The sequence below is a fragment of the Polyodon spathula genome, chromosome 2 (genome assembly GCF_017654505.1).
Source record: "Polyodon spathula isolate WHYD16114869_AA chromosome 2, ASM1765450v1, whole genome shotgun sequence".
Taxonomy (NCBI): domain Eukaryota; kingdom Metazoa; phylum Chordata; class Actinopteri; order Acipenseriformes; family Polyodontidae; genus Polyodon; species Polyodon spathula.
In genome coordinates this window covers 49,614,750-49,639,488 of record NC_054535.1, presented here as the reverse complement: position 1 = coordinate 49,639,488, position 24,739 = coordinate 49,614,750, and the positions used below count along the sequence as shown (strand labels likewise).

Genomic DNA, 24,739 nt, shown 5'->3' with positions numbered 1-24,739 from the left:
TAATAATTTAGTTGTTGTTCTTCTTCTTATTATTATTATTGTAGGAACCCATATTTGTGTTATTCAAAAATAACCTTGATTGTGACCTGGTTCCTATGAAACACAGATAGGGACTCATATATTTATCCAAAAAGGTCCTTGACTGTGATCTTTTACCTCTCCTTAAGGTCAAACGCAAAACTGGCTTATAACTACTTAGAGCTAGGGCCATGGTGACCATGGAACACATAAAGGAAACCATATGGACACTATCCAAAAATGACATAAACATTGACCTTTGAAGTTTGTTAAAAGTAAAGTTGCTGCATCAAAAAATATGGAGGCCACGAGCAAATCAAATTTCAGCATATATTGTACTATTAATCTCTGGTAGAATACAGTAGTCTTCAAAGTTCAAAGATTAGTAGAGGCCAATGGGGTACTATGCCACAGGGGAAATACGGTCATAGGTCATGGTCCGGCTATTATTATTATTAATATTATTATTATTACCCCCCCCCCCAGGATTTATAATGGTTTGGTCCAGACTCAGCTTGTGTCACTGTCCTCCCATTGCAGCTGCTTATGAGAGCGAATGAGACTGACGTTTTGAAACAGAAGTGCATCCGTTTCCAAAAAAAAAAAAGATTTGTGTAAGGCCACAGGTACCCTTTATTTGTTTGTTGCGATTGAGTTTTATCTTTTAAATATACGTTTTTTTATCTACCTGATTTTTTTATATATGGGTCTAAAAATTATCTCTCATGGGTTTCTTACGGCTATTGTATTATTTGCTTATTTGTATGGGTTTATATATATATATATATATATATATATATATATATATATATATATATATATATATATATATATATATATGATCAAAACAGTTAAATATTCTACACGTGAAATACGGAAGCGGAGCTCTCTCTGCCCAAGAAGTGAAGGGTAGGAGCACCCTGCAGACCCCGCAACACTACACCCCCGCACTAAGAAATGAAAATGCATCGCTGTAATATAAAGTAAACCTTGTTGAATCAGTGGCCAATAAATAACAAGATATTTTGGCTATTAACTCGGAAAAGTTATTAAAATAGTTCAATATGCACTGTACGTGCTGATTATAAAGTACAAGCAGCAGTCACATAAAAACAGCCGTGGGTTCAGTTTTTACAAACACCGCTGCTGCTGTGTCAAACAGCAGGGTTGCTGATTAAATAATTACCTTTGCTTTCCTGCAACAACGAACCTGTCTGCCCCTCTCTTTAGCGTTGTGAACATACTATTACAGTGGTGGTAGTGGAGGGAAGTGAAAATGAAATTGCTTTTCCGAGAAATGATGAAAGCAGATGTGTGGACCAATAGGATATTATATCAGACTTCTGTACTCTCAGATCTCTTGCACAACGCCCTCTAAAGGCTCAGGCTAACGCGAACCCAACAAAACAGGAGGGGATTTCCAGGCAATAACTATTTCCTTTACTTGTTTTGCTTTCGATCTGTACTCTGGGCACAAACAAATTAAGTTTTAGTTTTGTTACTGAACACCAGAAACTTATTTCTTTTTTCAACGAAAAAATTTAAACAGTTGCATATATCGACTAACCTCAGAAATGTATTCTCTTTTATGTAAGTAATAATAGTAACTGAAGATTATTCTGAATGTTTAAAAAAAAAAAAAAAATATATATATATATATATATATATATATATATATATATATATATATATATATATATATATAAACAGGAAGTACTGTGGCAAAATCTTAGATACTAAGGGTTTGGATCTTGGGAAGCTGTAGTGGGAGTGAAGCTTAATTTCACTTTTGGATTGTGCCTAAATTGTACTCGTACTATACTTGCGTACTACGACTGTTGTTTCTTTAAAAAAGGAAGGGTTGTTTGTTTACAGTGCAAAAAAACAATGCTTATATGAAGGGAATGACAGTGTGCTTTTCTATAATTATCATGTCAACATATTATTAACATGCATTTTCAGAGTGTATTGTTGTATTATTGTTATTTTCCTTCAAAGCTTGGGGTAAGTCATACTTGGGTGGTGGTATACAGAGAGTATTTTACCTTTTTCTAGGTGTGTTTTTAAACTCTTTTTTTTTTTTACTCTGGTTCGTGTCTGAAGAAATGATTCAATTTGTGTCATTTAATTTCAATCACCAAGGAAAATCATACCATGAACAAATTATCAAACCGCAAACCTTTATTTTTTTCTTCGCCCAAGTTATTTCTTCACCTCTTAATAATCTGACCGTGTAAACATTACATTTAAAACGATTAAGCCAATTATTTGGACAAATAAAATATTGCTTTCAAATGCAGGTTTAGCTTCTGTCAGGATTTAAAACGTTAAAATGCGTTGTTGTTTACATGTTATCCAAATACTTTTTTTTGTAATTTTGTAATACGGATTTTGAACCTTCGCTGCCTCTGTTTTCTTTTTCTCTTGCACCGCGGTTCAGTACATGTTTAGCACAAGCCTGGTGATAAGACATTACATTAGTGACAGCGATCGCAGCCAGCTACAGCCCTCCCCTGAAGAGTGACCAGTCAACAACATAATCTAGAATAAGGACAGAAGTCCAGTGTACTTGGTGCACATGTTGACAAATTTGTAGCACCCGTCCGTGAGGTGAACTTTGTGCTGCTGCTAAGTCGTGCCAGAAATACAAAGTAGCAATGTACAAGTAGACGCCTTCAGGTTAAGGTATCACAGCTCAACAAAAAGTTCATTTTTAGTGGTATTTTTTTTCTTTTTTCTTCTTTTACATTATAATCCTTTACATTTTTAAACTGGCCTTTTTACCACACATACAGAACATGTATATTTTTGATGTTTATAATATTCCAATATTCCAAATATATACAATAATGTGAAAAAATAATGTATGCTTTTAGTCTGTTTCTTAATATGTAACTTGCACACACCTGTAGGCTAAGTGGATTTTACTGTATACTTATGACCAGAGCTCCAGGTAAGGTTTTGAGTCATTAATTTACTCTCCAGTTTATAAACACCATGGGCCTCATTTAGGAAAGGGCACTAAACATTATGGTTCTCCATAATTGCAATTAGTGTGCATGTTCTTGATTGTGGTATTTACTATTGCAATTTTATTCATTATTGCTTGAAATAGTGGGCATATAATGGCATACACTGATTTTATTGTGCCACACTATGGCAATCAGAATGAATATGTGATTTGTATGGTAATGCATGATAATATATTTAATTAATAATGTTAACTGAATTAACTGAATAATGTGATGAGCTTCATTCACACTGTATTTACTAAAGGGTGGCTTAACACTATTTAAACCTAGTTTTCTGGGCTGAAATCTATCTGGCATTGAGGCATGTGGCAGGGTGCCCCACCCCTGTGTGTAGTTTGTGTTACAGGTCTGTTATATGTAGGTGGTGCACAGAGTGTGGGTTTTGTAGCACAGGTGAAGTAAAGTGTATAATTGTAGTTAGACATGGGGATTGCACAATCACTGCATGTGCAGATTGAAGTGGGTACTAGGATGAAAGCACAAGGAGCACAATTAGATCACGTGCAGATGTACTGAGATTCCAATTCAGTGATTGATTAGCAATTGAGTCTTGGTACAGCTGCATAAAAAGAATGTTTACTCACTCGGGGTTGTGTGTTCAAGGCAAAAGAATGTGAAAGAGCAAGAGAGGAGAATAATAATAAATATGAATAACAATTGCAGTTGGGAGTGGAACCAGCATGATCCTTGTTTGTTCATCCGGTGTTTGTTAGTGTCTGTTCGTTTGTTTGTCTGTTTTGGGCTACTGTGCCGTTCTGTTTTTGTCTTGTTAAGCCTTTTTGTGAAGGTAAAACTGCAGGGAACCACAGCAGCGACACCCACAGCAGCAACAACAGCCACAGCTGCCCAGGGCACCTTCCCATTCTATGTGGTAAACAACTGGTGCACTGGCTATGGTGAGTTCAGGCACACAGTGGCCATCTACCCTTCCCAGTATGAGGAAGAGGAGTGGACTCCCTGAATGAACCAGGACCAGGCACCCTGAAGAACCCAGGAAGAGGAGCCCCCGCAGCAGAAGCCGGTAGAAGTGGTTCACAGGTGCTATGCCTGTGCTGAACCCGGGCATTCCATCATGTACAGCCCCTTGTATCCCCCCTTTCAGCCACCGCAGTTGTGCTCCGTCTGTGGTGTCCGCCAGGAGGGGGAGAAGAAATCAAGAGTGGGAGAAGCCCCACTGTCTCCACCGCCAGAGGGAGACTACCTGCAGCTCCCACCTCCACTACCAGAGAGAAGTCATGGGCCGGTCTAAAATCTGATTGAGGGAGATCGCCCATGGAGTGAAGAAGAATTGCCCAGGGATGCCAAAGGAGATGGACTGTGGTATCTTCTCCGCCACGAGGGAGACAATTGGCCAGACTTGAGTCCGACTGAGGGAGACGGCGGGTTGTGTCCACCTCCACCGCCAGATGGAGACTACCTGCAGCTCCCACCTCCATAGGCGGCGCATATAAGAGGCTTGGGGAGGCTTAGCCTCCACAGAAAAAATTGCCCAAACCATCACAGAAATTGTTCTGACCAACACAAAACATATTTGTTAGAGAAGATCATTTTTAGTTATTTTTTTTCCTGCAAGCGCACAAAGCAGGTCTAATAAACATATTTCTCGTTTTCCTACTGCGTAACCACCAGACCACTAGGGCAGCTGGGATATCAAAAACAACATTGTAGTACAGATACAGGATTTTGTTGCGTTTCAGTGTCATTGGAGGAGACAATACTTGGCTGGTTTAACATCCATTCTTCCCGCCGATCTGAGCCCCATATAGATAGTTGAAGGTTTACATTAAGAGTGCAGTTTTTTTTTTTTTTTGCAAATATACCTTATGAAATACGTTGAATGCCCCTTGATTTATAAGTACGATAGTAAGTGCGTGTTTAGAAGCTTGATAGGCAGTATTAATAATTGATTTAAATTGGTGTAGGTACTGTAGGATTGCAGAGCAGGTTAACGGATTTAAAGATTTTAAAAAACAGTGCAGCTTGTTATCCTTACTGTTTTTCTAATTTGCTTAAATAGGCTTAACATGTTTTAAAGTACAAGCTAGTGCTATGTTAAACTTCATTTATTTGGCCGTCTGATGTTGGTGGGGGAAAAAAAAAACACAATGTTAAATATATATGTAGCATCCCTGCGTGGTTTTGAGGTCTGTTTTGTGTTATAAATTATTATACAAGTACAAGTTCTCAAAAAGACGCAGGAGAATGAATCTGGTTTACAGCTTTTAATTGTGTCTGTCGGTCCGACTTTTTCAAACTCAACACAATGAATGAAACTTACTATTCAGACTCACTAGTAACAGAGTAATAAAAAAAGTCATCTATCTATCTATCTATCTATCTATCTATCTATCTATCTATCTATCTATCTATCTATCTATCTATCTATCTATCTATCTGTATATATATGGGTCCTCACTTAACAGAAAAATAAACTTGCCTTACCTTAAATGTATAATACAACAAAGAATTTGAATAATGTGTTGTCTTTTGTTGACTACATCTGGTTGCACTTTTTTATGTTCTACATTTTCTTTTTCATGACTGTTTTTTATTGTGGTAAATTACCCTGCTCGTTTAGGCACTCTGCGATTTGACTGGGGAAAGATAACTTAGATTTATTGGAGTTCACAAAAAAAAAAAAACCTAACCTTTTCACTTCCTTTTTAGCTTAATTATTGAGCTTACTGCTTCATTTAAATTGCTTTCTTTATGTTAAGTTTTCAGGGCATTTTGTTAATGCAAGTCTATTTTTGTTTCTGTTCATTTTTTCTCACACACATTTGGTCACCATTATAACTGTTGCATGAAACTGGAGTGTAATAATCCAGCACCTCTGCACTTAAGCATATGTATAGCTGTTACGTACTATATCACCTTACAGTACAATAATATGACAAAAAATGGACTGGATGATAATACCCCAAAATAATCTTAATATTTTTAATAAAGTAACCGGTGCAAATATAGTATTAGGCAGTGGATTGCGCCGATCGCTGGCTTATTTTGAAAACCCTGCATTCATTGTCACTATTTTTTATTTGAAATAGTGACAATGAATGCTGAAACCCGCCGCTTCAACTCTCTGACTGGTTAAATGTTGTGTCAAGATGTAACACAGCTGTCATGTGGTTCCAAGATTTATTTTTTTCACCCAGCAACACGTAATTGGTCAGCTAGAAGCGCAATCAGTTCTTATTATTAAAGGCACAGTAGCATCTGCAAGACGGACAGATTGGATTTTTTCAGCCGGGCGGCGACAGCCATTTCGACCGACTGTCCGCACATCTGAAAAGGCCTGGGGAGAACCCTGATATACATCTTGCTGTACATCGTTGGTTCAATAAATGCAGGTGGAATAGCCTCTGCAAATGAAAGACTCATGCCACCTGTGCCCACCTCCACCGGAAGAGGGAGTACTGGCAGCTCACACTTCCACCACCAGGGGAGGACTACCTGTCGCTCACACCCGCAGTGCCTGGGGCTGCCTGTCCCGCACCGCCTGGGGCTGCCTGTCCCAACCGCTGGGGCTGCCTGTCCCGCACCTCCTGGGGTTGCTGAGCCTGCAACTTCTGGGGCTGCTGAGCCTGTAACTCATCGGAAGGCTAGGTCACCATTGCCTGGGGATGCCTGTTCACCATCGCCTGGGGATGCCCATGTGCTATTGCTGGGAGATGCATGCGCTGGAGGTCATTTGGTGATGACCTCCGGGGATTTGCTGGGGTTGGAGCAGCCAGCCTTGGAGCTGTCAACATGTCTGCTGACAGCATTGCCCATAGCAGCATTTCCGCTGCCAGGGTTGTTTGATTGTGGTAATTAACAATCATGTTTTCAATATGTGTTGATCGCAGTGTGTGAATAGGGTATTAGTCTCTTCAGTTTCCTTATAGCTGCTGCATTGGTCAGACCATGTGCGATGCATTAAGGGAAGCATACTTTTGTAACAAATGAATTTACAGTGCACTAATGTAATAATAGTTGAAAGTGCTTTTCTTAATTTCCTGAATGCCTATGTACACTTTTAGCAGACTTTGTTTGCATTCTTCTAAAAAGTGGACACTGGACAACACACAATCTAATTGTATCTACATTAGTATGACTAGTAGTGTGTTAGTATGAGACCAGTAGTGCATTAGTATGGGACTAGTTATGAGTTAGTATGGGACTAGTAGTGCGTTAGTATAGGACTGGTTGTAGTTTTCTAAAAAACACAGCACCACGTATCATATATGACAGTACTGTGTTAACATTATTCAGGTTGCCTTTGTACTGATCCATGTAAGCAGGTCTAGACCTGTTTGTATGGATGAGTGTGACTTGGTGAAGAACAGTGCTTGTTTTTTTTTTTAAATTGAGGGTGGTGCTGATGCTGTGTACATTATAGAACAGAAACATGAGAAATACTAAGCAATGATAGGGATTTAGACAAGTTATATACGTTGCATATTGTAGCATACACTTTATTTTGAATTTACAGGGAATATTTGAGGTAAGAATTAATAAATGGCAATTTCACAAAATATGCAGTACTGTTTAGGTAATCTCTGACTTTTGCGTAACATCCAGGTGCAGTGTATATTGTATATTTGAGATGGAATCGACAGGAGCCCTAGTTTGATATTGGAATGAGATGAGATTTACAGTGGCTTTAGTTTATTTTTTGCCATTCTTCATATTAAAAATAGGTAAGCATTCTCCAACTCATCCTGTAGTTAATCCTTTAAGTTTGGTCTTCCCTATTCCAAATACTTTCACTGTATAAGTGGCTTTCTTGGTTTTCTTGTAAGTTTGTGTAGTGCAATAAGCATTAAGTATGTGTTCTTAATTTTTTTTAATATATTTTTTTCAAAACACAAATAATGTATGTATTTTACTGTAACAAGTATTCATTTTTGCACTGGATACCATCATACCGATAGTAGCACAGCCAGAGTGTAAACACTCCTTTTTTACATTTGCATATTTGTATATATACAAATATAGAAAAGTGACATATGAAAATGTTCAGCATATGGTTAAATATGCCAACCTGTAATGCACAATAAACCAACACATTGTGTGAACGCAGTTCAGTTTTCTAATCTCCTTTTTTTAGTTTTCTAGTATCCTAAAATGTGTATATTTTTTAAATATGTCAGTGAAGGATGGTTTACTCCTCTTTGCTCAGCTGAATGAACTCATTCCTGTCGTGTTAAACTAGCCCTAATTCAATCTGTGGCAGGATTAATTTCCAGCTACAGTGTGCAGGGGATGATCAAGCAAACAGAAGCATGCAGATTGTAGTTTGGAGGCACTGGTACAGCCAGTCCCATTGCTGGTGTGAATATGAATGTCCTAGAAAAACAAAATATTGTTATATTAATATGTAATCAGACTACCCTCCTTTCACCATTAGCATGTTCTCAGTATAATTAGATGGCATTTTCTCCACTTGTAGGACAAATAAGATAATTCAAAAGGTAAATATTACCTGACCCTAGAGCTTAAGTAATTTATAAGGGAGAACATCTTTAATGAAATAATCATTTGATGATTCTCTAAAGCTATTGTCTATAGCATTTTGCTTGAACATTTAGCAAGGCAATGTGATTTTCAGCATTATACTCCCACAGAAAAGCACTGCATAATTATTTGCTATAGTACGCATTAGGTCAATTTTAAATTCATGTACATACTTTTACTTTTCAATTTTTAACACCAGCTATGTCACATGCAGTATTTTTTTATTTTTTTATTAAAAAAGTGATTTTTTTCACTATATGCAATGAATGGTAGCTTATGGGAAATGTTATTCCAGACTTTGCTTTCTTGTTACAGAATCAATGCACACAGACATTGACGAAGGCATCAGGAAGAGGGTACTTGGTGTAAGTTATTTATTTTACTACATACTGTGCTGGAATTTATTTTATGTTTTACTACTAAAGAGTAAGTGTTCTGAAAAAAATATACCGGTATATGTCACTACATGTTGCTACAACTGTTTAAATAACGTACCTGAAATTTTAATTTTCATTGTTAACATCCTGACAGATTTTTACACTTAGTCTGTTTCAAAGCTGTTTTCAAAATGTCCGCTGTAGTGCACTGGGGTTTGAGATCTGTCCTCTGAATTACTGCAGGACGAGCGATTAAAAAACAAAAAAAACAAAACAAACAAAAAACAACAACAGTTCTGGCTTTTCTGTTCTGCACCACTTCATGGATATTATTGTTGTGCTACCTGTTTGGCAATGTGGGCAATCATCCTTACACTATCAGTGCACTAGAGCGGACATTTTAAAAAGAGCTTTGAAACAGGCTTTTAACATGTAAGTTGTCAGGATGTTAACAATAATAACAGGTACGTTGTTTAAACAGGTGTAGCAACACGTGGAGACATGTAATGCTGTCTTTTTCAGAACCCCACTATTTACTCTTCAACATTATATGGTTCCTTCAAGTTTTGCCTGTGATTGGATAAAGTGTGATTTACTAACCACACCCTTATAAAAGGAAATAACAAAAACTTGATTATTTCAATAATTATTGTAAAAAAGAATGTAGCAAACTTGGCAGTGACAGCTCTACCACAGACAAACAACTCTATCATTGATTTTCGCTTGCTTTCTGCTAGGGAAAATCTCTTTCAGTGGATATATTGTTCATTCAGCTCCACAATATGGCTCTTTTGAATTTGTAGTGAAATATAATATTAGTTTTGTAGACCTTATGTTTTGGCCCTTGTGCCTTTTATTTTATTAATGTGTTTTTGTTAGTGTTAAACATACACATTAGCGCTTCATTGATGCTTTCTGTGTCTCTCAGTCTCTCTTCCATGCCAATAACATCTGGGCTGTGTCACAGTTTGAAAAGAGAACACAAATCCTCAATTGTAGTCTGGTTAAATCCTATTGGGCCTATGCAGTTGATCTAAACAGCAAATTTAATACCACCACCCATGGTTTTACAGTCAGCACTCAGATGTGCGTTACACAGAAACATATCAGTTGCGTTTTACCATCACCAAAAAGGTTGCGAACCCCTAGCTTAAAAGAACAACTTGGTCATTGATATGGTCATCTATTTTTCGAACAGTGAATGACAGATAAACAATCTAGCAAATATTATAATTGTTAAATAATTAAATAAGGAGTGTCTGCAGGTTTTTTTAACATTGATATGATAAACTATTACACAATATATACATTGATATATATAAAGATTATATATATACTATACTATATAATATATATATATATATATATATATATATATATCATATTCATAACAGCACTTAATTTGGCACCTCATCCCCAGTCCACCAGCACCACCATAATCTCCAAACAAAGCTGATTCTATAGAAACTTTGACAGCTTACATGTTCTGAAATACCGATGTGCAACATCCCTTGTGCATTTTTCTTGTTATTGATCATTGGTCCTTGTGCTGGAGGAGTGTAAGGAAATGCAGTACTGTTTTTGCATGTGTTCTTACCTAAAAAACGGTTTAATTTCCAGCTCTACCAGAACTTTGGTTGTAATTGCAGCCTGTGGTTCAGGGTCAGCAGTTCTTAGTTTAATATTACATTGTGCTATGGAATGATTTCTGGATATAGTAGTGTTTTATTTATTTTTTCCTTACAATGAAGCAAGGATATTTAGTCAGTTTAACCCATTTTACATTTTTAAGTATCAAAGTGTTTTTCTTTACTTATCTTAAGAAACTGACTTAATACTAAGGCTGTGTTTGAAGGTTTGTTTGCTAGCCAGGGATTCAAAGGTAGTTTTAAAACCTACCTAGGTTTGTCAGGCAGCATTCACACACTGTATGTTTTTTTCTCTGTTAACAGAAACCATTTGACAATGTGTGAAAACTATAAATCACACATTAAATGTCACTCACGTGTAAAATTCGATCTTTTGATTTGTATAATGCATATTACTTAAACAAAAGTTGTATTAAAATCCACTACTAAATTTTTATATGTAGCAACTCTACATCATGCCACTGCCTTGTGTTAGAGCAAGGTAAAACACTGGGGTGGGGTGGGAGGTTCCTATAGAGGGTTGTAATGCTTCAGTATAATATATACCGAACATCAAAAGAAACTTACCACTATTATAACACATTTTAAAAAAAAAAAAAAAAAAAAAAGGTATATAAATGATGGACTTTGAGGAAGTGTTTTTGGTTTCTTTTTAATCACTCAATCGTTCATCCTAGACCATGACATGCTTGAGTGACTATGACTGAAGCATAATTAATCACCGAATTAGTGAAACAGTTGATTGAACACTGGGTATGGAGTGATTTCAGCTATTGAATTGCAAGCTTGAATAAAAGCAATAAAGAAAATCACAGAAAAAACCCCAAAAAACAATATGCCTCATCTGTCAAGAGAGCAGCGCCTCGTGCAATCGGCATGTTAGAGGCTGGACTAGAGCAGCGTACTGTGGCTCTCCGTCTTGGGTGCTCACATCCAGCAATTTCAAACCTGGCGAGACGGTATAACCAGACACGCTCTGTCAATGGCAGGCCACGAACTGGGAGACCAAGAGTGCCCAAGATCTACAGATAATTTTGCAGCATCTTCGTGATGTCAATTGTTAATCAGCAAAATAAAACAGCTGTAAAACAGAGTTTGTAATTTTTCAATCACATCTAGTGAATTCTATCCAAATATAAGTGATACGTTTATTTTGTTGCTCAAATATGTGATATTTTTCTTTTGATGCTCAGTATGTGATAATTTTCTTTTGATGCACAGTATATGTACTGAATACCTAGTGTACAAGACAGTGTAAGAGAAGTGCTATGGTAGAATATGCTTAAAACATACACAATATATGCTAACACTAATAACTTTAATTTAAAAAACTGAGCACCATCCGCCCCTCCCCCCAGCTCGTGTTATCCAGTGGCAAACATTTAATTTCTTTATTCACCATCTCGACAGCAAAGCGTTGAATAGCGTAACCTGTGTTAAAAGAAATGTCTCGAAACCCCTCTGCTGTTTGGAATTTTTTTGCTAAATGCCCAGACGACAAAAAATGTTGAACGCAAACTGTGGAAGCGACTGTTGTCGTATGATGGAGGCAGAACCAATAGTAAAATGTGACTGATAACCTGTTTGGAACGGTCTGTTAAATAAAGTTTTGTTTTGTCCGCTGCAGTTGGTGCTTTTGCAATGCAAGCACTGCATACAGTATATCACCAGCAGCATCAATTACATGTACATATACAACGTGTATTTTTATTGAAATTGTAAAAACGTGATTACTGTTCTGTGTAACATATTTTTAAACTAGATGTGAAATGTTTTATTCAATTTGTATGGATTACCTGTAAAGTAATATGATTTTCAATCAAATATAAACAAATAGCTATGGTGATATCACCAGTAAATTATGCAAATTCATACCATCAAAGGTTCGAACCTTCCTTCGGTAATGTGTTACGAACCTTTGAAGGTCAAAATGTACCCTTCATTGCAGCCCTACTTAATACTGTAGTTTGTTTGTCGGTGGCATTATTTTTGTTATTGAGAGTTTAAACTAAACACACCACCTCCATGTTAAATCTTTAGAACATGTACTTTAGACACCCTTAAGAACAAAAGTATTCCCTCTTTAAACCCCCTTAGTGTGTAAACCGAGGTTCCAGTCTCACGAGCATTGTGATAGGAAATGCATAGTCTTGCAATACATTTATTGGCATACAAATATTTTTGGAAAACAGCACAGATTATTTATAGTACAAACTAATACATAATTACTAATATACCACTCTGCATTGTTTTTCTTTACAGTTTGAGTTTACCAAACATACAGAAAAATAAAATGTTATCAGATACATTTGTGCTGTAATTTTGTATACTTTTACAGTACAATGGTATACCACAGTCAGTTTATATATGGGACAAAATCGTTAACTGTCTCAAAATTGTAATGGAAGTTAAAAATTCCCTACAAGGTTTGTTACTGAGTGAGGGCAATATGTGAAATCTGGTTGGACCACAATCACGTGACAAGCCTTGTGCAACCTGTTTCTCTTTAGCCAGGTGTCCAACGGCCTCACAAGACTGTGCTTCTATATTTTGCGTTTAGTTTCAGCTCTTATTAAACAGACTTGACTTTCACTTCCTTTTACTGTGGGGGTTGGTTGCCCAGTTACCCATCTAGGATGAGGATTAGTGACTAAATACAGGAAGTGTTCAACACTAAAGAAGTTAATCGAATTAAGATTATAGAACTCTTTTTTAATAATGCCTATTTTGGTGGATTTATTTTGCAGTTTATTTAAAAAAGACATTTAAAGGAGTGAAAGCTGTGTGAGGCACATTGTAACTTTGGGATTGTCTTTATAAGATGTGTTCTAAATAAATAATGGTGGAATTAACCAAAGGTTTAGAGCAGAAGGTCAAACTAAAAGTTATATGATTGCTTGTGGTCTGTAATACAAGAGCAACTGACTGGTCCTTGTCTGTTTTTTTTTTTAATGAGCATAATACTTTAACAACAACACCTACTGTAAATTACATGTTTAGTTTGTAGCGCAATACAAATATTTCAGTCCGGTCTAGAGTACTGCCTTTTCTCAACACAATGTGTCAATACACAAGGCTCTCAGGGAAGCAGGCACCTGTGATCTTTACCCATGCATGGCTTGTTGGGCCTCTCAGGTTTGCAGTTGTCTGCGACCCTTGGACACGCATCTGTCAGTCTGATGCAGGCAGCCACACCACCTGTTGTTTTAATTTTATTTTTTTAAAATCATGCAGGCAATACAGCTGCATTGTGTGAGATACAAGCTTCATAATGTTAGCAAGCCCATACTCTGCATTGTAGTTCCTGCTGTAGAGTACTGGTAAACATGGACCTGGGAATGGCTTGGCTCAGTGCTGACTGAAGGACTGAACACTATACTAAGTTGCCACAACTGTTTAAGTAACGTACCTGTAATTTTTCTTTTCACTTATTACACCTACAACTTTAAAGCCTGTTTCAAAGCTCTTTTCAAAATGTCTGCTGTAGTGCCCTGATCATGTAAGGATTATTGCTCACAATGCCAAACAGGTAACACAGCAATAACGATCCATGGTGTGGTACGGAACAGAAAAGCCAGAACACTTGTTATGGTTTTCTTCTTATTTAATCGTTCTTGCAGTGATTAAGAGGACAGATCTCAAACCCTAGTGCACTAGAGCGGACATTTTGAAAAGAGCTTTGAAACAGAGTTAGAAGTGTAAAAATGTTGTCAGGATGTTAACAATTTCAAAAAAAATACAGATAATTTATTTAAACAGCTGTAGCAACACGTGGGGACGTATAACGCTATATTTTCGGAACCCCGCTACTTACTCTTTAAGTTAGACCAAAAATGTATTTTAAATGAATGATTTTTTAATTTAATATTGCAATTAAATAGTAACACTTCTTGTGAGCAAAGTTGCGCTGATCAAATCTGTTTTCAACATCCATTCTTGTCTTTAGTAATACAAACTGTGATGTGTTTGTAGCTTTTTTAAAATACGGAAAAAAAACAAAGGAGCACTTATGAGCACAGAGGTGCAGTTTGCCTTCAGTGATTGAATTAAAACATCTGAAACACATTCTACTGTTCTGGCAGTGATTTGATATCTCATACAGTGGAGTAAAGTGACATTGTATCATAATCTGCACTAAAGTCAAGGAAATCAAATACAATTATATGACTAAAATAACTTGAATGGCATTTAGTCTCTAATAGTGAGAGCAGTGGGGAATGCCTGGTTAAGTTAGTGGTTGGTTGTCCTTTGATCTTTATTAGTGGTGGGCAACGATATGAACATTTTCTGTCGATATTGTGCATGTAATTTGGTATCTATAGCTATAATATTGAAGTCTTCCAAAACAAAGAAAAATTAAATCACACAATTTGTTCTCGAACAATATCGATATTGATGCCCATCACCAATCTTTATGGAATTTCGCTTGAATCTTATTTTGCTGTGCCTTTTTGTTCTTTGCTCTCTTGTCAAGAAAAACAAACATTCTGTTTGTTTATTGTCAGTATAGTTAAACAATTGTCAAAACTTTAATAAATGAAGAAAAATAATTGTGTAATCACATTGACTATACTTTTTTATACATATATATACATTTTCACTTGGACCCCCACATTTTCCTCTGCGACCTTCAGGTTTTTTAGTTGAGAGTCCTGGACCCTCAATAGGAAAAAGTTTTGAAGAGCCCTGATCCATGGTTGATGTTTCTGATTCTAGGTATTTTAGTTGATTGGCATTTATCGTTTAAACACTCAATCATACAACTCTTAAGTGGGATGCAGTAGTGAGTGGGGATAACATTTATTACATATTGATTGTTTTTTAAAAAAACAGCCAGCTGCTGAAAGGCTAGAGGCAACATTAAGCAACCATATAAAACCATATTAGCATTTTAGTGGAATAAAACTGGCAAGGACCACTTAGTTGCAGCGAGGAGCAAGTACATTATTGTTCTGAGTTATTCCTTTCTAGTTTTATACTGATTCTATATTCTGTGTTTAGTTATCAGCCCACAGCCACATTACAAAAGTTGTGCCATTACCCCAGTAAAGCCCAGTGTGGGTGTAACAGGAGTGGGTGCTCGACAGAGCTACACTGAAAATAGTAATACTTCGGCATCTAGAAAGTGCACAAAATGACCAACTTATTTTCTTAGTGTGGCAGTTGTATGAAAAAGGACAGCTGCTCAGAGGTCCCATTCTCAGCTAGCAAAATCACTTGCTTGGAGTACAGGGTGAGTCATGCGTACAGTGTTTGAATCCTGTTCGAATCAGAGCTTGCCTGGGGACCCACTTTTCCATTTCTTAGGTTTATTGGATGAAATGCGGTTGGCTTGACAGCGGGAGTGCTGCTGATCACCAGCGCTCCTGATTATTACGTGGGTTGCAGCAGTGAATTGGGATACAATGTATTTAAAATGAGAGGGTTGTTCAGCTTCTTTAGGCAGTTAGTCCCTGGTCTCGTTCAGAGACTGCTAACAAAGCTGGCAATATGTGCTAATTCTGATGGGGGCTTTTTTTCTGTGAATTGAGATATTGTTATAATTTGGAACTGGGAACTTGATTCCAGACCCTCACAATTCTCTGTGTAAAAAAGTGCTTCCTCTTTTCTGTTCTGAATGCCCCTTTGTCTAATCTCCAGTTGTGACCCCTGGTCCTTGTTTCTTTTTTCAGGCTGAAAAAGTCCCTTGGGTCGACACTGTCAATACCTTTTAGAATTTTGAATGCTTGAATTAGGTCGCCACGTAGTCTTCTTTGTTCAAGACTGAACAGATTCAATTCTTTTAGCCTGTCTGCATATGACATGCCTTTTAAACCTGGAATAATTCTGGTCGCTCTTCTTTGCTCTCTTTCTAGAGCAGCAATATCTTTTTTATAGCGAGGTGACCAGAACTGCACACAATATTCAAGATGAGGTCTTACTAGTGCATTGTACAGTTTTAACATTACTTACCTTGATTTAAATTCAACACTTCTCACAATGTATCTGAGCATCTTGTTAGCCTTTTTTATAGCTTCCCCACATTGTCTAGATGAAGACATTTCTGAGTCAACAAAAACTCCTAGGTCTTTTTCATAGATTCCTTCTCCAATTTCAGTATCTCCCATATGATATTTATAATGTACATTTTTATTTCCTGCGCGCAGTACCTTACACTTTTCTCTATTAAATGTAATTTGCCATGTGTCTGCCGAGTTCTGAATCTTGTCTAGATCATTTTGAATGACCTTTGCTGCTGCAGCAGTGTTTGCCACTCCTTATTTTTTAGTGTTTGCCATACGTATTGCTCAGATCCACCTACTTTTTTTTTCGACTTCTCTTGGCTTCTATTGGCCTCACTCTGCCATTGAAGGCTTTTCTCTGCTTTTTCCAGAGAAAAACAACTAGAGACCTGTGCTTGATGTCTTTTTGATGATGTCGGACAGGGTCCAATATCAGACCAGAAAGGAAAAATTGTAATGTTTGACCTGGTCCGAAATAGGACTGCAAAGGGCTAATATGTAATTATGGGTGTTCCTGCATAAATACGCAAAAAGGGGGTGGAGATTAGGGTTCTCAAATATTATAATGAGATGTACTAAATCTCCAGGTAATTGCGACACTTACAATTGCATCAATTTGTTCAGAACTTTTGAAAGCACATTTTAAACAGTCGCAACTGTTGCTTGCATTTCTCAATCCACTTTTTCTCAGGTGTTGCCAGTTGTGCTCAATGCGTTTTTGAGGCGAACACAAGTATCCATTTTTCCTTAAAAGCATGGTGTACTTACAAGCCTTGAAAACACATTTCTGTGATATTTCTGATTTCCCTAACATGTTGGGAGCAATAGAATGCACACATGTGCTGCTAACCCCTCCAGCTCATTCTGAGCATATGTGTAGGAATAGGAAAAACACCTCTGCTATTAAATGCACCACTGGCTAACTTAAATAAAAACTGACACTATACATTTGGCTTAGAGGCTACTCATGAAAATACGAATTACTGGTATAATGCAAACTTTGTTGCTGTTCCCTTGAAATTTGTTTGAACAAGAATGACTGTCCTCCTGTAAGTATCATAACTTGTCAATGCGGCACCATGTTCTATTTTGTGTTAATTGTCTAGGCTACTAAATAGTCCAATAATAATAATAATAATAATAATAATAATAATAATAATAATAATAATAATAATAAATTATTTAGATTCAATTTATAATAATCTTTTAATCACATTGTACACCAATGTGTACAATGCAGCAGTATGATTTATTTTGTGTTACGGTTAACCTACAATCTAAGATAAAAAAAAAAGTGCGCTAGGTATTCATTTGATTTTACTACTGCACTTTATACTGTATAGGTGTACTGTGCAGATTTATATTTTCATAATGTAACATGTACCTACCAAAAACCCATTTTGAGCAATAATTTATACATTTGAAGTGCATTTTGAACACTAAATATATATGTGTGCGATTTTATTGTATTTGTTGTAAACCCGACACCTCCTTATGTCGGATAAACAGATCTGGTTTAGTGAGGGGCTACATCTTCGTACATCTACCCCTCAGTGATGCAGTTTCTCTTTTTGGTTTTAGGTCACCATGCCAGTCGAAAGAATGCGTATGCGACCGTGGCTGGAAGAACAAATCAATGCTGGTAAAATACCAGGCTTTAAGTGGGTAAATAAGGTGAGTATATAGGCTGAGCTACAAAGTATTTAGCCACTGAATGGAAAAACCACAGTTACAACATAATTGTGGCACTGTGTAATATTTAAGCAGTCCCGTTATAATTAAAGGGCGAATGGCTTGATCCATAATACTCAGATCTTTGTACACCCCCATGTGATAGATCAAGTGTCTGGTGAAAAGTAGTTTACGGTGTTAAATTCGTCCAGAACGACTGTGTAAATGTTACATCTCTGCAGCCCTGTTCAGGTTAATCTTCATATTTAAAGTTAGTAGCACAATCAGCTGATTGCTGGAGAATGCATGTGAAACACATTTTGAGGCCCTTTCTCTTGCCTCAAGTGGTTATTTTACTGAAAACATTTCATTTGTACATTCTTCAAAGCATATAAACTAATATGATGTTCAATATTGGATGCAGACCTAGAGATTTTACATGACATTCAATTCTATATAAACAATTAGAACTTTGCTGTATTTATAACACAGGACACAATCTTTCATTCAAAGCTTTTGCCAATCTGTGTTACTAAAAATAAAATATTTAAGAAAAAAATACCCATTAAAAAGGACATTTGCAAACCAACAACCCTAGGACCTCTTCTCATTCTGAGGCTGGGGTGCTGCCTGTTTTGCTCTAATAAGGTTGGCAGATTGCTCGGCAGGGAATACAGCTTTACAGTTACATTCAGTTCAGATGGTATCTGAGGTAATCTGATGAACCACTATAGCTCTTGCCATTATTGTCACCTGTACTGCAGCTGTAGCACCAGCAGCTGTTGACCCAGTATTGCGTATAGTAGGGAACAATACTTAATACAGATATCTAATAAAATTGGTGGGCTGCTAGCAAGTGTTGTAACAATCCATGTGCTTTACTTACAGGAGAAAAAGGTTTTTCAGATTCCCTGGATGCATGCAGCTAGACATGGTTGGGATGTGGAAAAAGATGCTCCTTTATTTAGAAACTGGGCAATCCATACAGGTATTGACTGTGTGTGTGTGTGTATGTGTGTGTGTGTGTGTGTGAGAGTGGTGGGTGTGAGGGTGTGGGTGTGTGGGTGTGTGGATGTGGGTACATACAAAATACTGTAAAGCCATAAAACCCATTTTGCTCCAGAAATGTTGACGACCTGTTGCACTGGTAGTAGTATATTACTTCATTATATGTACAGCACTAAGATATATATATATATATATATATATATATATATATATATATATATATATATATATTTTTTTTTTTGTTCATACACTAAAAACACATAATAAAAAGCTTGCAAATATTTATGGCTTTACAGTATTTAAGGTCATATTTACTATCCAACCTTGCCTCTCATTATTTTGACTGATATATTAAATATGTACTGCAGACTCAGCAAATAGTGGAAAATTAAATGCCTCTTGGGAAGACTATTGTTTCTTGTGGCTATGGGCATTATAGCCCCCTGTCAGTAACAATAGTCCTCCCTCGGGTCAATCATTTTCAACTATAGCCCTCCTCTCCAGTCCATATTTACACAGAGTGTTGTTGGAGTGTGAAGATGCAGTTTTTTATATAGTTTTTTTTTTGTTTCAAGCTTAGTAAATATCGCTGCGCAATAAGGAATTCTGTAGATACATAGGTGAAATATTACAAAAGGATATGTTGCAACATGTCCCAAATGGATTGCTGGTAACAACCTTTGCCAATGACGCACTGCTGGCATAATGTTTCTAAGTACAATAAAGCAATGTACTTTATACATTAATGTAGCACCACCACTCAGGAATGCATCGAAATGTGCTACTAGTTCAAAGACAAGAATAGCCTTTTCAAAATTAATTTCTAGAACTTTTATTGATACAAAAACATATAAAAAGAAATATAAAGAAACCACAAAATGAGCAATAAGATCTACTTACTGTAAACATACAGACGTAGGCATTGTGTTGAAGACTGTATAAAAAAATGCAAAACCAAGTGATACTTTTTACAACACACCATATAGATTCTGTGACAGGAAGCTGTTACCTGCAGGAAGGAGACTGAGAGACAGTAAAGCTGCAGTTTAAGCGCTACAGTAGACATTTATTAATTAATCGACACAAACAAACAACAAAATAAAGAGTTAAACAAAACAGAAGTCACAACAAGGAGCACACACACCTGTGCCCTGAACCACCCCACCCCACTCCACTCCACTCTTACTACTGCCAGGCTGAGCAACGTCTTCACTGGCTTCTCAAAATACCACCATCCAGCAAAACCTTTTTCTTCCCTTTATATACATGTGGTCATTTCCCAATTAGCACTCAGTTATCTAATGAGGGAACGGCCACATTCCACCTACCATTGTTGGCATGGATGGATTTAACCCCATCCCTGCCAACTTAGATTCACCCAGCACTGTTGACACGTGCAGGGTTTAGGCCCTGCCACAGGTTCCCAGTAAGTAAATTCAAATATACTACAATGATTAATAAGATCCAATTGTATCTGAATATATTGCAAGGACCAATAAGATCCTGCAGTATAAGTTTTAATATATTGCAATGACCAATAAGATTCAATGATGCAATTTTAAATATTTAGCAAAGTGTAAGTTTTAATTAATATCCAAAAGGATGGCACAGATTCAAATAATTATATTGCCAACTCAAACAATTAATTTTTTAAACAGCAGAATGATACCATTAACCAAACACAAATAAAACCAAACTAATTTAATATACTAAAGAAAAAGCAATAACAAAAAAAAGGTAAAGTATTTTATACAGGAAATTGCAATGCTCATACCTTGGGCTTCTCAGACAGAACGCTCCATTGTCACAAAGCGCAAACACACATCGACAGTCCACCATTACTCTAATACAGTAGTAGAAAACCTTAAAAGGGGCATGTCTAAGAAAGGTTAAGAGGGGTAAAATAGGTCAATTTAAAATAAAAAACGCTTTGTTTCTCACAAGTTCCTTTCCTTACATTTAGGGGGATTGTATACCAGACTTTTCCAAAATATGAGTAATGATTATCACCCACAATCAATAAACCCCTAACTCATAGAAAAGCTGGTAATGGCTTGGGGAAATACAAGTTTCAAAATTAAACACGCAAACTACACTGGCTGTAATCATTTTCTTTGTTTTTTTTTTTATTTATTGTTTTCGTTTCTTAAACACTTACACATTGTTCTTTACTGGGTCAAACGGCAATGTTTTGACAGGTAATTTTCCAGGCCAAAATGTCCCTTTTTAAATCTGCAGGTTCATATCTGGTACCCCTTTTACAATGCTTCTTGACATTCTTTTTTCTTTTAAATCTACGCTTCAGTGACTGCTGTGCTTGTGGGGAAATGGGGCTTACATAACAGCTATTTCCAGTTGCGGTATACTAATAATGAATGTATTTTTTTTAATGTCCTTTACTGGTGGTATGCACCATGTTTTATCACGTTTCTTTTGCAACATTCACACCCCTGGGGCTGTGCTACATAACTAATTTCACCGCTCAACAGCACATGCTGTCTCTGTAGATACTGTTCCGTTTCATTGTATGTTTAAACATAATTCCCTCTTGACCAAGAATAGCTGTCCTTTTTTACATTGTAAAAATAATCAGACTGCAGACTAAAAAGGAGCTTTTATTTAGACAGAATCGGCTCACCCCCTACAAAAGCTTAGTAAAAGCATAGCAAAGTGTAATAAAACATGGTAAAGCACAGGCAAGCATTGTAAAGCCTGCAGAGTTATGGTGAAGCATATTAAAATATGCCAAATTGTGGTAAATGCATAGTTTAACCATGGGGAAAGCATGAGAAAACTGCAAAATTACCATTTACATTTACTGTGGTAAACATTAAGAGAAGTGGCGTATTGAAGGGAAATGAATATTTCCTAGTGAGACAGTGGGCATGGTGGGGAAGTTAAATGCCCCACTTGCATCCTTTATCTGTGTCACAATACTGTCTCAGTACTTATTGGATATGATAAACCAATATCTGTTTTCATGGACAAACTGCCCATGACTTATAAAGCTGAGTCATTAATTTGTATTCTGCCTGCAATCGTAGGAAAATACCAGCCAGGCGTGGACAAGCCGGATCCAAAGACATGGAAAGCCAATTTCCGCTGTGCGATGAACTCCTTGCCTGACATAGAGGAGGTGAAAGATAAAAGCATTAAAAAGGGGAGCCATGCCTTCAAAGTCTACAGAATGCTGACACTGACAGAACGACCTACAAAAAAAGGTAAACAAAAGATCACATACAGCATTAACAAAATATGGTTAACAAAACTTTATGCAAGGAACATATCTGCGTGTGTTTTTTTTATTTTTTAATTTTTCTGGGTAGAAAATGTTCCTTATTTGTGGATTATAAAATTGTACAAATGTGCAAAGATGTTTTTAATTTTCAGTATTCCAACAGCAATAGGTGGTGTTTCACATACTGCATCAGCTATTGCTATGTAAACATTAGAATTGTTTCTGACCTTTGTGGGATAAGGTTTGTGTTAGAACAGGATTTTCCAGTTTTTAAATGAGTGTATGTGTTTAATCCTTAAATATTATGTTTGTTATTGTCCCTGCATATTATTATTTTTTTTAGTAGACATGCAATACAGACATTCTGTGTTTGTTTAAATTTGATTAATAAACATTAGGCCCTGTAACAGGGAGAGATCTGTGCTGACTCTGCTGGCGTGTTCACGGGCTGCAGGAAGAGGGCGGCAGTCGTCCAACAACCGCCTGTGAGTCATGGCAGTGACACGGGGAGGTGGAAAAGTGGGTGTGTAGACTTTCCCCCTCTCTGAATGGCTGAGAGGCGAGTCTTGGGAGATTGTTAGCCCTATAAATTAACGCTCCGTTGTTTCCTCAGGTCTGCCCACTTAGACATTACGAGAGTGCGGCAGCACTGATCCAGGACCGGGAATCAGGTGAAACAAAGAGTTTCATAGCGAGACAGAGAGAGCGGGGAACCCTTGGGCAGACCCCGGCGTATTGTGACAGAACAGGCTAGTTAGCCTACAGAGTAGGACGGTGATCCGGGTCGTGCGGGTAGCGGCGACCGGAATAACGCTGCCGAGTGCAGCACCTTTTATTTGTAGTTTTATTACTGTTTTATTTTCCATTGTTCTTTTCGCCTTCTGTTTTCATTATTATTTCTTTGAGCACCTGCGAGTGCACTTGCTGTTCACATACCAGCTGTGGTATTTCCGTGGTGCTGTCTATCATCGTTGATAGGCAGCCCACGGTCAACAGTGCCCTCTGCCGGAAAAAGCAAGAACTGTTTGAAAATAAAACTGGGCACCTGTGTGGTGTTTTCAAGTACACCTGTCTGTCTCCTAGTCAGTGAATTACCCACACCCCTTCCACAGGCCCCAACAACTGGATCAGACAAAAACAACAACAACAAAAAAAACACATTAACAGGATATAGAAAAATAATATACTGAACTGCTTACAGATTACATTATTATTGAGCTTTGTTTTCTTTAAGAATTTGTCCCAGAGAGACGGCCGAAGTGGGCGGCGTCAGAACCAGGAAATTAATAAACAAAACAGGATGGATGAAATGAAATGAAATGAAATGGCGCTTGCTTGCGCCAGTTTATTGCAAAATAAAAGGGTTTAACAAACAAACAGAAACAGGACACGGCACTTCACGCCAAAATAAATAGACAAACAAAAACGGACTATATTTAATAAAACACGGTGCACGGACAGACACACTAACAAACACGGTGAGCAGATAAATAGAAGTATCGTGCTGGTCCCACCAGCACGCAATAGCAATTGATATTTTAACTCTCCTCTCTCTCCTGTTCTCCACTCACCGAACACCCAACCGCGAGTATGTGAAAATGTGCATCTATATATACTGTTGTGCTGGGATTCAATTACTAATTAATTATTCACTTGAATCCCAGTACGTGAATTAATTATGTTCAACCTCCTGCTCACATATTAACTACTTTAAATGTACGTGAAGTGATGTACAATCCCGTGCCTAAATACAAATATACATTTTAAACACTCATGTTACAGACCCGTGTATATCCCATGTACCAATGACTATACACCAACATTTAACAAACCACACGCAACATAACAGATAATATACACAGGGGACAGGCACTTTGTCACATATACCCCCTGTGCAAAGCACACATGGCCTCAATGGCCACCTCCCCCCTTAAAAGCCCAAAAGTCTCACACAAAGTCCTGGGCCAGGACCAGAGGCTTCAAGGGGCCCACAGGTTGTAAGGCTGTCAGCAGCAATGCTGACAGCAGGGTGGCATACTCTTGGTTGCTTGGGGGGTTATCTCCTGACCTCCCCCCTTCTTCGGAGCAGGCAGCTCCCCTGGGTGGGGCTCTGACCACAGTACTTCCAGCAGCGAAGAAACTGCAGTGGGAGCAGGTCTCTTGACCTCCCCCCCGATCTCTGGCAGCGAAACTGCTGCAGTGGGAGCAGGTCTCCTGACCTCCCCCATGATCTCCGGCAGTGAAA

General features: G+C 37.4%; 1 protein-coding gene across 2 annotated transcripts in view; it reads left to right on the top strand.

The window, feature by feature from the left end:
* The first annotated feature begins 8,823 nt into the window (after window positions 1-8,823).
* The window catches only part of LOC121297492 (interferon regulatory factor 2-like), a 36,153-nt gene continuing 20,237 nt past the window's right edge, over window positions 8,824-24,739 (top strand). For both annotated transcript variants that reach the window (XM_041223849.1, XM_041223844.1), the window contains exons 1-4: window positions 8,824-8,914; window positions 18,159-18,251; window positions 19,137-19,236; window positions 22,301-22,477. In XM_041223849.1, the coding sequence (XP_041079783.1) occupies window positions 8,870-8,914; window positions 18,159-18,251; window positions 19,137-19,236; window positions 22,301-22,477 (415 nt within the window). In that variant the 5' untranslated portion in view covers window positions 8,824-8,869. The remainder of the gene's footprint in view (window positions 8,915-18,158; window positions 18,252-19,136; window positions 19,237-22,300; window positions 22,478-24,739) is intronic.